General features: G+C 47.9%; 1 protein-coding gene across 5 annotated transcripts in view; it reads right to left on the reverse strand.

Annotated features, from left to right (window-relative positions):
* CMTM7 (CKLF like MARVEL transmembrane domain containing 7) overlaps positions 1 to 14001 on the reverse strand; it is a 62801-nt gene extending 48800 nt beyond the window's left edge. For 2 of the 5 annotated variants that reach the window (XM_002813964.5, XM_024244332.3), the window contains exon 1: positions 13769 to 13996. In XM_002813964.5, coding sequence (XP_002814010.1) covers positions 13769 to 13927 — 159 coding nt within the window. In that variant the 5' untranslated portion in view covers positions 13928 to 13996. Of the gene's footprint in view, positions 1 to 13768 lie in introns of all 5 variants that reach the window. The other 3 variants (XM_002813963.5, XM_054552437.2, XM_009239243.4) reach the window with 3 other exon arrangements.
* Between the last annotated feature and the right edge of the window lie 13 nt (positions 14002 to 14014).

Genomic DNA, 14014 nt, shown 5'->3' on the forward strand with positions numbered 1-14014 from the left:
GAGATGGAGTCAGTTTGTATAACTTACAAGATATTTATTTGTTTGTTTATTTAATTTTTCAAGAAATGGGTTCTTGCTCCGTCACCCAGGCTGAAGTGCAGTGGCATGGGTCATAGGTCACTGCAGCCTTGAACTCCTGGGCTCAAGCAATCTTCATGCCTCAGCCTCTTGAGTAGATAGGCCCACAGGAGCGCGCCGCCACGCTTGGCTCAGACAAGATATTTAAACTCCCTGCCTCAGTTTCCTCATCTGTAAAGTAGGAATACTAACATCTCATAGGGATATTGTAATGATGAATGAGCTCTTGCACGTAAAACAGGCCACAGGATGCCAAGAGCAATAACTTAACACATGGATTTACTCCACAGGAATCTAATGATATGTGACCATAGCCCAGTGATAAACATGGCCACTGCACCTGCTGCCCCCTGCACTGCTATTGCTCCATCTTCCCTTGCTAAGGAGCAGCCATCAGAGATTCAGCTTTGATGCAGGATAAAAAGGCTTTTGTGAGTCCATTAGTTATCTACTGCTGCACAACCAATTACCACAAACTTGGCACCTTAACACAACATTCATTTATCATCTCACAGTTTCCACGGAGCAGGAGTCTGGGCAGAAGTCCACTGTTCAGGGTCTCACAAGACTGCAACAAGAGGATGGCCAGGCTTGGGGTCCTCTTCTGAGCTCACATGGCTGTTAGTGGCTTTCAGTTTCTTGTAACCATAGGTCTGAAGGCCCATTTTCTTGCTGGCTGTCAGCTGAGGGCTGCTCTGGCTTCTAGGCATGACCCTTGGATGCTTGTGATGTGGCCCCTCACAGGCCCTCTCTCAACAAGGCAGTTTACTTCTTCAGAGCCAGCAGGAGACTCTCTCCCTTTGGGAAGGACCCAGTACTTCTTTTAAGGCTTTTACCTGATGAGGGCAGGCTCACCTGGGGAAAATCTTTTAACTCAGAATCAACTCCTTTGGGACTCTAACTGCATCTGCAACATCCCTTCACCTTGGCATATGACATCCTGCCACCTGTGCCATATTCCATTGGTTAGAAGAAAGTCAGAGATTCCACTCACACTCAAGAGGATGGACTTATACAGGATGTGACTGACTGGGAGTCACCCTCAGGTGTGCGTACCATGGTGGGCTAGTGTGGGAGACTGCTTTCCATACATGGAGAGACAGCACACCACGGTGGAAAAAGAAGACTTGCTGGACCTGGGTTCAAATGCTGGCTCCACACTTAACAGATGTATTCAACTTTGGACAGCTATGTATTTAACTTTTAACCTCTCAGCTTATGTTCAACCAAAAGGAGGAAAAACTGAATACTCCACAGAGTCATTAGAAGAGTTAAACAGGCCGGGCGCGGTGGCTCACACCTGTAATCCCAGCACTTTGGGAGGCCAAGGAGGGGGGATTACTTGAGGTCAGGAGTTCGAGCCCAGCCTGGCCAACATGGTGAAACCCTGTATCTACAAAATTACAAAAATTAGCAGGGCATGGTGGCGTGCAACTGTAATCCCAGCTACTCAGGAGGCTGAAGCAAGATAATTGCTTGAACCTGGGAGGTGGAGGTTGCAGTGGGCCGAGGTCGAGCCACTGTACTCCAGTCTAGGCAACAGAGTGAGACTCTGTCTCCAAAAAAAAAGAAGGAAAGAAAAGGTTAAACAAAGGGAAATTGCATGTAAAATCAGCAGACATAATAGAGCAGGAATTGAAACTTTAGATCCCCTCTCTCTTCCCAGTCCTTCCTGGAGGAACTTAGAACTTAAAAATGAAGATAATAATTATGTTGGGTAATGTGAAAATGCTTCCTAAAACATGGCATATACTTAGTCCGTTCAATACTCCAGTGAGGAGTTTTCCCCACTCCAGCTGAATTCATCTCTGGCAAAGGATGAAGTCATCACTAGCACCTGCTGTTATGTCCCATAGCACCTCCTTCTAGATCTGCCACAGCCTGCCCATCAAGGAAGAGCCAAATGAACAAATTATATAGTACGACCAAATAATGGACTGAATGCAGTGATCACAACACCATTTTCAAACAGTGTTTAATGACACAGGAAAATATACACAACATAATGATCATGAAAAAAAGACCCCAAATTGCCCTTTTAAGAGCTCAAGTGGTGGACTTGGACCACCTGGCCCCAAATCCACCTTCGGTATTTATGACTCTGTGCCTCAGTTTCCTCGGTGAGTTGGGGATAATGATACGACCCACCTCATAATATTGTTGTGAGGATTAAACAAGGTAACACATATAAAAAACACCTAGCCCGGCCAGCACCATGGCTCATGCTTGTAATCCCAGCACTTTGGGAGGCCAAGGTGAGCTGATTGCTTGAGCCTAGGAGTTCAAGACTAGCCTTAGCAACACGGCAAAACCGTGTCTCTACAAAAAATTAGACAGGCATGGTGGCCTGCACCTGTAGCCCCACTTGTTAATACTTGGGAGGCTGAGCCGGGAAGATCGCTTGAGCCCAGGAAGTCAAGGCTGCAGTGAGCAGAGATAGCACCACTGCACTCCAGCCTGGGTGGCAAAGTGAGACCCTGTCTCAAAAACAAACAAGAACAACAAAAAGCAAAACAAAACAAAACAAAAACCACCTAGCCAAGTGGCTGTCACCTAAGGAGGTCAAAGTGCTATTATTTAGTTAAGTACCACTCTCATAACTTAAGAGGAAACGTTTAAAGAGTAGATTTTTTCACAAACAATGTTGAGAGCTGACGCTGGCTTCTCAGGGAACAAGGAAATCTGAAGAGGAAAAAGAGACTGAAAGTATTCAGAAGTCACGATACAGTAATTCTCTCTGCTTTCCAGAAGGCTCCACTTCACTCTGTACCCAAAAGCATTTAATTAACTTCTCCTTTTCCCCTTCCCATTTATTTCAGAAGGATCTTCATTTTTCTCTTTAAAAAAATGAGTGGCTGGGCGTAGTGGCTCACGCCTGTAATCCCAACACTTTGGGAGGCCAAGGTGGGCGGAACACAAGGTCAGGAGTTCGATACCAGCCTGGCCACATGGTGAAACCTGTCTCTAGTAAAAATACAAAAGTTAGCCTGGCGCAGTGGCGGAAGCCTGTAATCCCAGCTACTTGGGAGGCTGAGGCAGAAGAATTAATTGCTTGAACCCAGGAGGCGAAGGTTACAGTGAGCCGAGATCGTGCCACTGCACTCCAGCCTGGGCGACAAAGCGAGACTGTCTTAAAAAATAAAATAAAATAAACAAAATAGAATAAAATAAAATAAATGAGCATGACACAGCTTTTTTTCTGAAGCTTCAGGGCAACGCTTTGGGAGTAGTAAGTGGAAACTGCGGGTTACCGCCTCTCTGGTTATCAATCGGTCTTTCTAACCATCTAAAGTAAACTGGCTGGGCGCGGTGGCTCGTGCCTATAATCCCAGCACTTTGGGAGGCCAAGGCGGGTGGATCACTTGAGGTCAGGAGTTCGAGATCACCTTGGCCAACATGGAGAAACCTCGTCTCTACTAAAAATACAAAAGTTAGCTGGGCATGGTGGCGCGCGCCTGTAGCCCCAGCTACCTGGGAGGCTGAGGTAGGAGAATCTTTTTAACCCGGGAGGAGGAGGCTGCAGTGAGCCAAGATTGCACCACTGCACTCCAGTCTGGGCCACAGACTTAAGACTTTTTAGACTCCGTCTCAAAAAAACCAAAACCAAACAAACAAATAAACAAACAAAACCTTTGCTTAAAGTAAACTAAAGAGAGCGGGCTCAGCAGAGGGAGGAGAGTGACTGCCCCAGGAAAAGGAAGAGGCGCGTCACTGCCCTTGCTGATTTAAACACAAGCCAGGTGAGGCGCGTTTTCTGCAGGAGGCTGAGACGGGCTCTGCTCGCGATTTCCGCCCAGGAGCGCGGAGTGACTGGAGCAGTGACCGCGTCCCAGCCCCCTTTCCCCTCCGCAGCCCCCGGGCTGCTGCCGGCGCTGGGCTCGAAGCCAAGCCCTTGCCGATCCCAGGAGTCGCCGCGGACGCCGCGAGCCCTGCCAGGGAATGAGCAGCGAGCCCAAGAAACCACTGAGCCAAAGTAGTAACAAAGAAGGCCAGCGTGCGCGGGCGGCGGCCGAGCCAGGCTTCCAGGGCCGCACGCTGGGCCGGGCGCGAGGCAGATGGCAGAGGGGAGGAAACAGATGGCTGTCCAGTGGCGCTGCACAGGAAGCGCCAGGGCTGGCAGGAAGGCAGAAGGGCGGCCTTCGCTGCAACGGGAATTTAAATAAATACACCGGCCCACACAGGGAATCCCCTAGGATTCCAGGGCCCTGGCGTGCTGGCGGGGGCGGGGGTCTCTAGGGCCCCTGCAGTGCCAGAAAACCTATGGGGCGCACACCGACCCCGAACCCCTCCTCTACCCCATTACGCCCTGGCTGCCTGCAGCCTGGAGGACTTTGGGCTGCTGTTTCCATCCCTATCGCCTCAGTCTGGCCAGTGATTCCCAGTCGGGCTGTTAAGTGGTTATTTGAGGTGTCCTGGATGGGAATTCTTGCCGGTGATTACAAAAGCCTTAAGCTCTGCAGCCTGAATAGATAAGGTCTTCCACAAGAGTGGAACTTCCATTCTTCAAATATATGCAGATACTGTGGCCATTACTTAAATACAAGAGCATTTAAAAGCATTTTTGAATTTTCTAGTCTGTCTGTCATCTAGATCTGTCATTCTAAATCATCAGACACCAAAAATACGATTACAGCTTAAATACTATTACTATCACACTTGGCTCCTTGAAACTCTTGGATGATAAAGGGGCACTCATTAATTTCTAGATGTTAAAAAGTCTAGAGAATTGTTTTATGCCAGCCACCTGAGAAGGGCAAGAGGCACTTCATTTCTCTCTCTGCAAAAGGTCAGTGCCATTTATCTTGAAGAATTATTTACAGATCTGTACACCAGGATTCTCTACATGGAGGTTCATCACAGCCTCCTTTGTATGCAGGTAGAACTGGAAGCTCCCTGAGCCACAGTGTACCATGGTACACACAACCACGGTACCTCCATGACTGGCTATGACAGCACTGTTAGAAACCAAACTACAGACGAACAAAATGCACCACATACTAAACAAACTGCAAGAAAAGCATTTACAGCCAGGCATGGTGGGTCACACCTGTAATCCCAGCACTTTGGGAGGCCGAGGCATGTGGATCACGAAGTCAGGAGACTGAGACCATCCTGGCTAACACGGTGAAACCCCATCTCTACTAAAAATACAATAATTAGCTGGGCATGGTGGCGCGTATCTGTAGTCCCAGCTACTTGGGAGGCTGAGGCAGGAGAATCGCTTGAACCTGGGAGGTGGAGGTTGCAGTGAGCCCGTGCCACTGCACTCCAGCCTGGGCAACAGAGTGAGACTCCACCTCAAAAAAAAAAAAAAAAAAAAAAGAAGAAAAAAAAGAAAAGCATTTAGAAAATATGTATAGAATCATCCTAGTTTTGTTTAAAGAAAAACACCAGCAGCCGGGCAAGGTGGCTCACGCCTGTAATCCTAGCACTTTCGGAAGCCAAGGCGGGTGGATCACCTGAGGTCAGGGGTTTGAGACCAGCCTGACCAACATGGAGAAACCCCATCTCTACTAAAAATACAAAAATTAGTCGGGTGTAGTGTCACATGCCTGTAATCCCAGCTACTTGGGAGGCTAAGGCAGGAAAATCACTTGATCCTGGGAGGCAGAGGTTGCAGTGAGCTGAAACCGCACCACTGCACTCCAACCTGGGCAACAGAGTAAGACTCTGTCTCAATTAAAAAAGAAAAACAAACCACCACCAAAATTATGTGTATCTACTATAAAATAGTTTTACTTTTTAATCTTGGGAAAGAGGGAGTGGGTGAGTCTGTTTTCTTCTTGTGCTCCCCAAAGTTTCCACAATGAACAAGTATTACTTTTGTTAGGAATAAAGCCAATAACTTATTTTATTATATTTTATTTTTGCATTTGTTTGGTCACTGACAGTAGTTTCTTGTCAGGAATGGGCTGAGGTCAAAGAATCTTGGCAGTGAGGTTCTTTGCTGCTTTTTACTCTCCAACTTCCAGGAAGTAGGACATGGGTGTGCAGACTGCACTTGGGAACCAAACTAGACCCCTCCTCACCCCCCGCCATACAGGTCTAAAGCAGAACATAAAGGGGTGGGCCCTTCTGGATGATGCTGGGCTATTCTGTGCTAACAGGTCTATTCACAGCTAGACCAGAGGCTGACATCCCTCACAGCTGAATTCCACTTGGCACCTAAGCTGTGAATTCTCAAAGTGAAGCCTGGAGTTGCCCAGGCCTCTTAGAGGGTCTCTAGGACCCACTCTCCTGCCAAGAAGCCTTAGTGTACGCCCCCTAGCACCCAGTCTGGGAAGGCTCCTTCAATCTTATTTCAGACAAAACATCCTTTTAGGATATAAAGTATTTTGCACTGTTAAAATTGCACTGTCAAAATTCCAGTTTGCATTACTATTCTGAAATGAATAAGATGTATATGTAATATAACCCTAATCCCTGTGACAACCAAAAAAAAAAAAAAAGGTTCCTTAAAATTCCAAAATAACCCCTAGGGGGCGGTACAGCCCCTAGTTAAGAGTCACCTCATGAATGGTGAGTTGATATGATGCTTTGCTGATTTTTCTTAGACTAAGGACTATATATTCACCAAGATTTGGCAGACCCTGGGGTCTGGTCCCTGCATACCTCCAGTCTCATCCCCAATACTCCTACCCTGTTCTCTCCCCTCCAGCCCTAGAGATACTCCTCCCTCCACTAAGAGCCAGGGTCTGTGCTCTTTCTTTTCTTTTTTGGGGGGATGGGAGGACAGGGTCTTGTTCTGTCACCTAGGCTGTATGGAGTGCCGTGGCGATCACCACTCACTGCAGCCTACACCTCCAAGCGATCCTCCCATCTCAACCTCCCGAGTAGCTGGGACTACAGGCACGTGCTACCACACCCATCTAATTTTTGTATTTTTTTGTAGAGACCGGGTTTCACCTTATTGCCCAGGATGGTCTCAAACTCCTGGGCTCAAGCCATCCACCCGCCTCGGCCTCCCAAAGTGCTGGGATTACAGGCATGAGCCGCTGCGCCGGCCAATGCTCTTTCTTCTGCTTGTGATGCAATTTCCTCATGCTCACATCAGATGTCCCTTCCTCAGAAACGCCCTTCCTAATCCCCAAAAGGTCATACCTCCTAGCATATGCTCTATACCACTGAGTACTTCTCCTTCATAATTTTGAACCGGTTTGTAATTACATATTCATAACCATTTTGATTAATGTTTATTTTCTCTATTTGAGTATAAAGAGGCAGGGGCTCATCTGTCTTCTTTCCACAGTTCCCTAGCACACAGTCGTGATCACCTACTAGTTAGCTGATCACAGTAGGTGATCAACAAATATTTGCCAAATAAATAAATGAACCTCCCAGAAGACATTTAGATTTCCATCATTGCCGCTTGTGAAATACATTCTGATTCTCTGTCCATGTTACGGTTATGTAAATGTCACAGTCTGTTTTTCTGCACAGGCAGAAAGAGTCTATCTTGTTAATAGCTGTATTTCACATAGCGTAAGATTAACAGCATAGCAGATGCTCAGTGAATAAGATGGCACCCATTTCTAAATGTCTGGGGTGAGAAGATTAAGATAATTACCCCAATTCTGGCTCATTTCTTGCTACATCTTTTTCCTTCCCAACCCTAACATATCACTTATCTCTAACTTAAACATATACTGAATAAAGGCACTAAAGGGGTAAATGAGCCACTCCCAACCTGAAAACTTAGACTCATCTGTCAAGATGCAATTTAAATATCACCTTTGCCCTCTGATCCTCTTCCATAAGGTGGGCAACTATCAGAACTTTTACCTTCCTGAGCAGCCAATTTTGGTACTTGTTCATCCCCTCAGCTTGTCAGAGGCATCCTAACCAGAGTGACTCCATCTTGAATAAAGGCCGAGAGAAAGCCAAATCTGCTGGGTTACATTCCCAGGGGGTTGGGCACTCTTGGTCACAAGATGTTTATGGTTGAGGGAATGAGTTAATAATTTTTTTTTTTTTTTTTGAGACAAGTCTCACTTTGTTGCCAGGCTGGAGTGCAATGCCACTATCTCGGCTCACCACAACCTCTGCCTCCCCAGTTCAAGCAATTCCCCCGCCTCAGCCTCCCGAGTAGCTGGGAGTACAGGCATGTGCCACCACGCCTGGCTAATATTTTGTATTTTTAGTAGAGACGGGGTTTCACCATGTTAGCCAGGATGGTCTCGATCTCCTGACCTCGTGATCCGCCCACCTCGGCCTCCCAAAGTGCTGGGATTACAGGTGTGAGCCACCACACCCGGCCCGAGTTAATAATATTAACTAACTAAATAAAGACCTAGAACTTATGGAAATGTCCCAGTTCTTCAAGAAGAAAAAGTATTCTTAGTTTAAGAATAGGTTCTGCTTTTAAAATAATGGTACACTCGTAAGTTCTTGCTAAAATCAATAATCACATAGGAAAGTAACAATATTAATAGCTTGTCACAAGCTGACCACAAGCTTTTGTAATAAAGTACACTATTTTTAATAACCTATATAAGCAAGCATTGTATTTGCAATGGGTGCGTTCCTCCTCTTGCTTTCTGAAGACTCTCTACTCTGTAATTGAGTAGTGTCTAGTAAACTGCCTTGACTTCACTACACTCTACAACTTGCCCTGAAGTTTTTTCTGCACAAGATCCAAGAACCAGCTCTTGGGGTCTGGGACAAGACCCTCTTCCCATGACAAGCTGAACCACAGATTACTTGAGGGCAAGAACTTTGTCACAGTCATCTGCTTCTGCACAAATGGAGATGAATGTGGCAGTTATAAATGTCTGCTGAATGAACAAATAGATAGGAAGTGTTGGTAGGGCCACAAGCCCCATCCTGGGGTCTCCTTAATTCCACAGCAAGGATATCTAGACCCCTTCAGACCCCAGGGCATCCCTTTCAGCTCAGACCCTTCAGGCACTCAGGGGATGCCCTTCAGCCCAGCTTTTGTGACTCCTGCAGGGGACACTCCTTCTTCTAGGAGTGGATGTGGTGGGAACACCACAGGGATTTCCTGAAGTGTAGCTGTGGCCTCCCCACACCCAGTGGCTGCATGCAGAGCACCTTGCCCCCTCACACTCATCCACAGGTCTATTTACATAATTACATACCATCCAGTTACTTATTTAAAGTGTAAATCTCAGTGGTTTTTAATATATTCACAGAGTTGTGCAACTATCACCAACACCAATTTTTTTTGTTGTTGTTTTTGAGACGGAGTCTCGCTGTGTCACCCAGGTTAGAGTACAGTCACGCAATCTCAGCTCACTGCAACCTCTGCCTCCCGGATTCAAGCAATTCTCCTGCCTCAGCTTCCCCAGTAGCTGGGATTACAGGTGCCTGCCACCACATCCAGATAATTTTTGTATTTTTTAGTAGAGACAGGGCTTCACCACATTGGCCAGGCTGGTCTCGAACTCCTGACCTCAGGTGATCCACCCACCTCGGCCTCCCAAAGTGCTGGGATTACAGGCGTGACCCACTGCACCCGGCACCATCACCAATTTTTTGAACATTTTCATCACCCCCAAAAGAAACCCCATACCCATTATAGCAGTCACGTCCCATTTCCTTTCAACCCCTGCTCCCTGACCTAGGCAACCACTAATCTATTTTTTGTGTCTATGCATTTGCCTATTCTGGACATTTCATATAAATGGAATCATATAACATGTGGTCTTTTGTGGTTGGCTTTTTTTCACAGCATAGTGTTTTCATGATTATCTATATGGTTACATGCATCAGTACTTCATTCTCCCTTTTTATGACTGAATAATATTCAATTGTATGAATGTACCACTTAGTTTTAGTTGCTGTTTATACGTTGATCATTTGATGGGCAACTGTGTTGTTTTCATTTTCTGATTATTATGAATAATGCTATTATGAACACATATGAACGTGTAAGTCTTCATGTGGACATCTGTTTTCATTTTTCTTGGGTAGAGCTGGGAGTAGGATTGCTGAGTCACATGGTAACTTTTGAGAAACTGCAGTTTCCCAAAGTGGCTGTACCATTTTGCATTCTCATCAGCACTGTATCAGAGTTCCAACTTCTTCACATCCTCCACATCTTCATCACTTGTTATTTTCTATTGTTGTCATCTCCGTAGGCGTGAAGTGTTATCTCACTGTGGCTTTTATATCCCTAGAACTATGAACAAGCAACAATTCTGCCAGAGTTATGAGTTTTGGAGATCAGGCCATTAGGCCTGGATCGATTCCACCATTACTGCTAAGAGCTGTGTGACTTTAGTGTCTCTTTAACTCTTTAGCCCGTTTCCTTACCTATCAAACATGTTACTTCACTGGATTCTTAGAAACATTTAACGAGATTATACACACATGGTATATAGTATGTAATTACTAGAACATTATCAAGAACAATAATAGGGCTAAAAAAAATAGCTATTAAAAAAAAGAGTCTCATGCAGGCGCAGTGGCTCACGCCGGTAATCCCAGCATTTGGGGAGGCTGAGGTGGACAGATCCCTTGAACCCCCAAGTTCCAGACCAGTCTGGGCAACATAGCAAAACGTCGCCTGTATCAAAAAATACAAAATTTAGCTGGGCATCGTGGTGGGTGCCTATAGTCCCAGCTACTCGGGAGGCTGAGGTGGGACAATTGCCGAGCCCAGGAGGTCAAGGCTGCAGTGAGCCATGATAACACCCACTGCCCTCCAGCCTGGGTGACAGAGCAAGACCCTCTCTCTCTCTCAAAAAAAAAAAAAAAAAAAAAGAGTCATTTAGCCGGGCGCAGCAGCTCACACCTGTAATCCCAGCGTTTTGGGAGGCAGAGGCGGGGGAGGATCATGAGGTCAAGAGATCGAGACCATCCTGGCCAACATGGTGAAACCCCATCTCTACTAAAAATACAAAAATTAGCTGGGTGTGGTGGCACGTGCCTGTAGTCCCAGCTACTCGTGAGGCTGAGACAGGAGATTTGATTGAACTCGGGAGGCGGAGGTTGCAGTGAGCCGAGATCACGCCACTGCACTCCAGCCTGGTGACAGAGCAAGACTCCCTCTCAAGAAAGAAAGAAAAAAAAGAGTGCTTTAAAGTCAAAAGTCAAAACCTGTGACTGTGTCTCTACTCTAAAAAGGAAGACCAAAGAAACTGAATTATCACGGCCAGAGGATTATAAAAATTACACATGTATAAATGACATGTCAAGTACACACATTCACTTAGAAACTCATTTTCTAGTAATGGGGGACCCAGAAGAGGCCAAGACAAGGGAAGTCATTCTCCAGTGGAACAGCCTTTGCAATGATTTCTTAAGACAATGTGTTGGCAGATTTATTGATCAGATCATGATGAAAACATTTCATGAGAAGCTGAGGACAAAAGGGTCAACCTGTTCAGTATGCAACTGAGAAATCGATGGTCAAAATGAGAGATCCATAGAAAGAGAGCCCAATGGGTGGCATTAATTTAGCTGCTTCTGCACTTCCCCAATGTTAAAACTTGGCTAAACAAGCATTTTCCAGCAAAGAAGATAAATGAACCTCAAATGCCCAAGCAGAGTCTTAGAAAAGAGGAGAAGTGGGAAAATAGGGAGGAGTTAGATAAGAGGCCCAAGTAGATAGCCCTAACTAGGACTAATATGGCCATCCTGCAAGGGCAACTTTGCTCCCAGAGGGTCTGATCAAACAAGCCTGCAGCAGTGATGGGGAATCTTCCAGGGCAGGTGTAAGACTCTTCAGCATGGTTTTAAGAGGAGCACATAGAGAATAAGCAGCCAGATGAAGAAATTCTTCAAGTCTTTGTTCTCTTTTTTGGAACAACAGGCCCCACTCTTGCCACTTGCAAATTGGCCCAAGGACCACAGGCCAGAGGCTAGCTGAGGAGCTTAAAATGAGATGGAGATTTCTCATCTCCCAGTATCTTTATTCATCAAAATCATGGACCACATGAAGGCTTCTCATCTCCATTACCTTTTCTTTGTACCTTTTTTTTTTTTTTTTTTTTTTTTTGAGACAGGCCTCCTTCTGTCATGCAGACTAGTGCAGTGGCACAGTTCACTGACCTTCTCCGCTCAATCAATCCTCTCACCTCAGCCTCCCAAGTAACTGGGACTAGAGGCCCATGCCAACCACACCAGGTTTTAAAATTTTTTTTGTAGAGATGGGGTCTCGCTATGTTGCCCAGGTTTCATCTCCATTATGTTTGTGTACCAAACTCATAGATCAACAAGGAGACTTTTCATCCCACAATATCTTTGTCTAGCAAACTCATGGGCCAAGATGGAGGCTTCTGATCCCATTCTCTGTCTACCAAACTCATCCCTTCCAATGCTCAGGTAGGATATGTCTCACCCCAACCCATCTTTTAAGGATGGTGAGATGGGCTGGTCTCTTCTACTTGGCTCATCAAATCTCTTAGCCTGGGCCAAAAAATGCCCTGCTCAAACCCAACAATGCTCAGCACCAGTTTTTTTGTACGTTGCTGAAATGCCTCTATTCCTAACTTTTGGTCTATCTAGACACTGTTCTTAGGGAGGCAGGAACTCAGCGCCCCTTCTCTTTAGGTCTGGCCCAAGCAAGACATGATGGCCACCTTATGCACACTCAGTGTCTGGAATGGCAGTGCTATAGATGCACAGACGTCCTGTGCCCAACCCCCTAGGGCCAGTCCACCTTAGCAGGCCCCAGCTTCTGGGTCTGTGACCTTGTCCTAGCCCCACACTCCTTTCCCCACACCTCTTTTTGAAACTTACCGCTCCCCTCCCCACCATTCTTGGTGCAAACATTACAATGGTGGAGAGTCACAAACAGCCCAACCCAGTTTCAAAACACATCATACAAACGGAAAAGGTGTTTCAGATTACAAACTTTTAAAGAAGAAAAAAACGTGAGGGGAGAAAAGAAAAGAGTGGGGAACAACAGAATTGGCCAGGCAACGTCTGCCCTGGCAGAAGGCCCTTGTGCTGAGTTGGTCACAATCCAAGCCCAGACACTCATCCTGCCTGGCTCCACGGGTGACTCCCATTCAACAGTCTAGCTCCCTCACATGAGTACTAGCCCCTGAGAACAGGCCTTTCCCAACTGACCACCTGCCCTCCAGAGCCCCCGAGACCCGGGCCCTCCCTCGGAACTTGAGGGCGCAGGGGACCAGGACGGCCGTCTCAACGGTCCCAGTTCTTTTTCCCCACTATGGAACGCGAGACCCTCTGACCTCCTCCTTCGAGCGAAACTGCACACAGAGCAGGGAAGCCCTGCCGCGCTGGGTTCGGAGGAAAGAGGAGGCCGTGGACCGGGAGGAGGTCGGGTTTCGCTGCCTCAGCGCCGCCGCCTGGGCGACTCTTCCACCCCCGACTCGGGTTCGAAGCGGCGCGGCCCAGAGAAGAGGAAGAAAGACGAAAAGGAACTTTGCCCGTGGTTTCAGTCAGTAGGCGGGTCAGGCTCCGCAGGGGGGTAGCCGGAGAAACTTGCGACCCTGGCGACCTGGGTCCGCGGGAGCAACGGCCGGGGCGGCTCTGGGGACTGAGCTCCAGCGCGGGGGACTGAGCTCCTGAGCGGGGGCTGCGGCAGCAACTTTCCCGGAGGAAGCCTGCCGCGAACTTTAGCGACGCGGTCCCCCGCCCGCTGCGCGATGCTCCCTGGGCTCCGGCCGGGTCCAGCCGCCCGGCGCGTCCGCTCCCGGACCCCTGCTTTCCCGGGACGCCCTGTAGGACCTCGGCCTCGCGCCCCGCGCTCACTTACCATCTGCGCCACTTTCAGCAGGGCCGCGTGGGTGCGGGGGTAGCTGGGGTCCAGCAGCCCCTCCAAGGGGCTCGCGCTGGGCTGGGCCGCGCCGGCCCCGGGTCCGAGCGCGCTGCCGCTGCTGCACGTGGTGCGGACGAGCCCGGCTCCGTGCGACATTGCGCGGCCCCAGCTCGCCGGCCGCCTCCCGGGGCAGCTGCCCAGGGGCCAGATACGGAGGGCGGGCCGGGGGCGGGCCGGGGGCGG

This window comes from Pongo abelii, chromosome 2 (genome assembly GCF_028885655.2).
Source record: "Pongo abelii isolate AG06213 chromosome 2, NHGRI_mPonAbe1-v2.0_pri, whole genome shotgun sequence".
NCBI lineage: Eukaryota > Metazoa > Chordata > Mammalia > Primates > Hominidae > Pongo > Pongo abelii.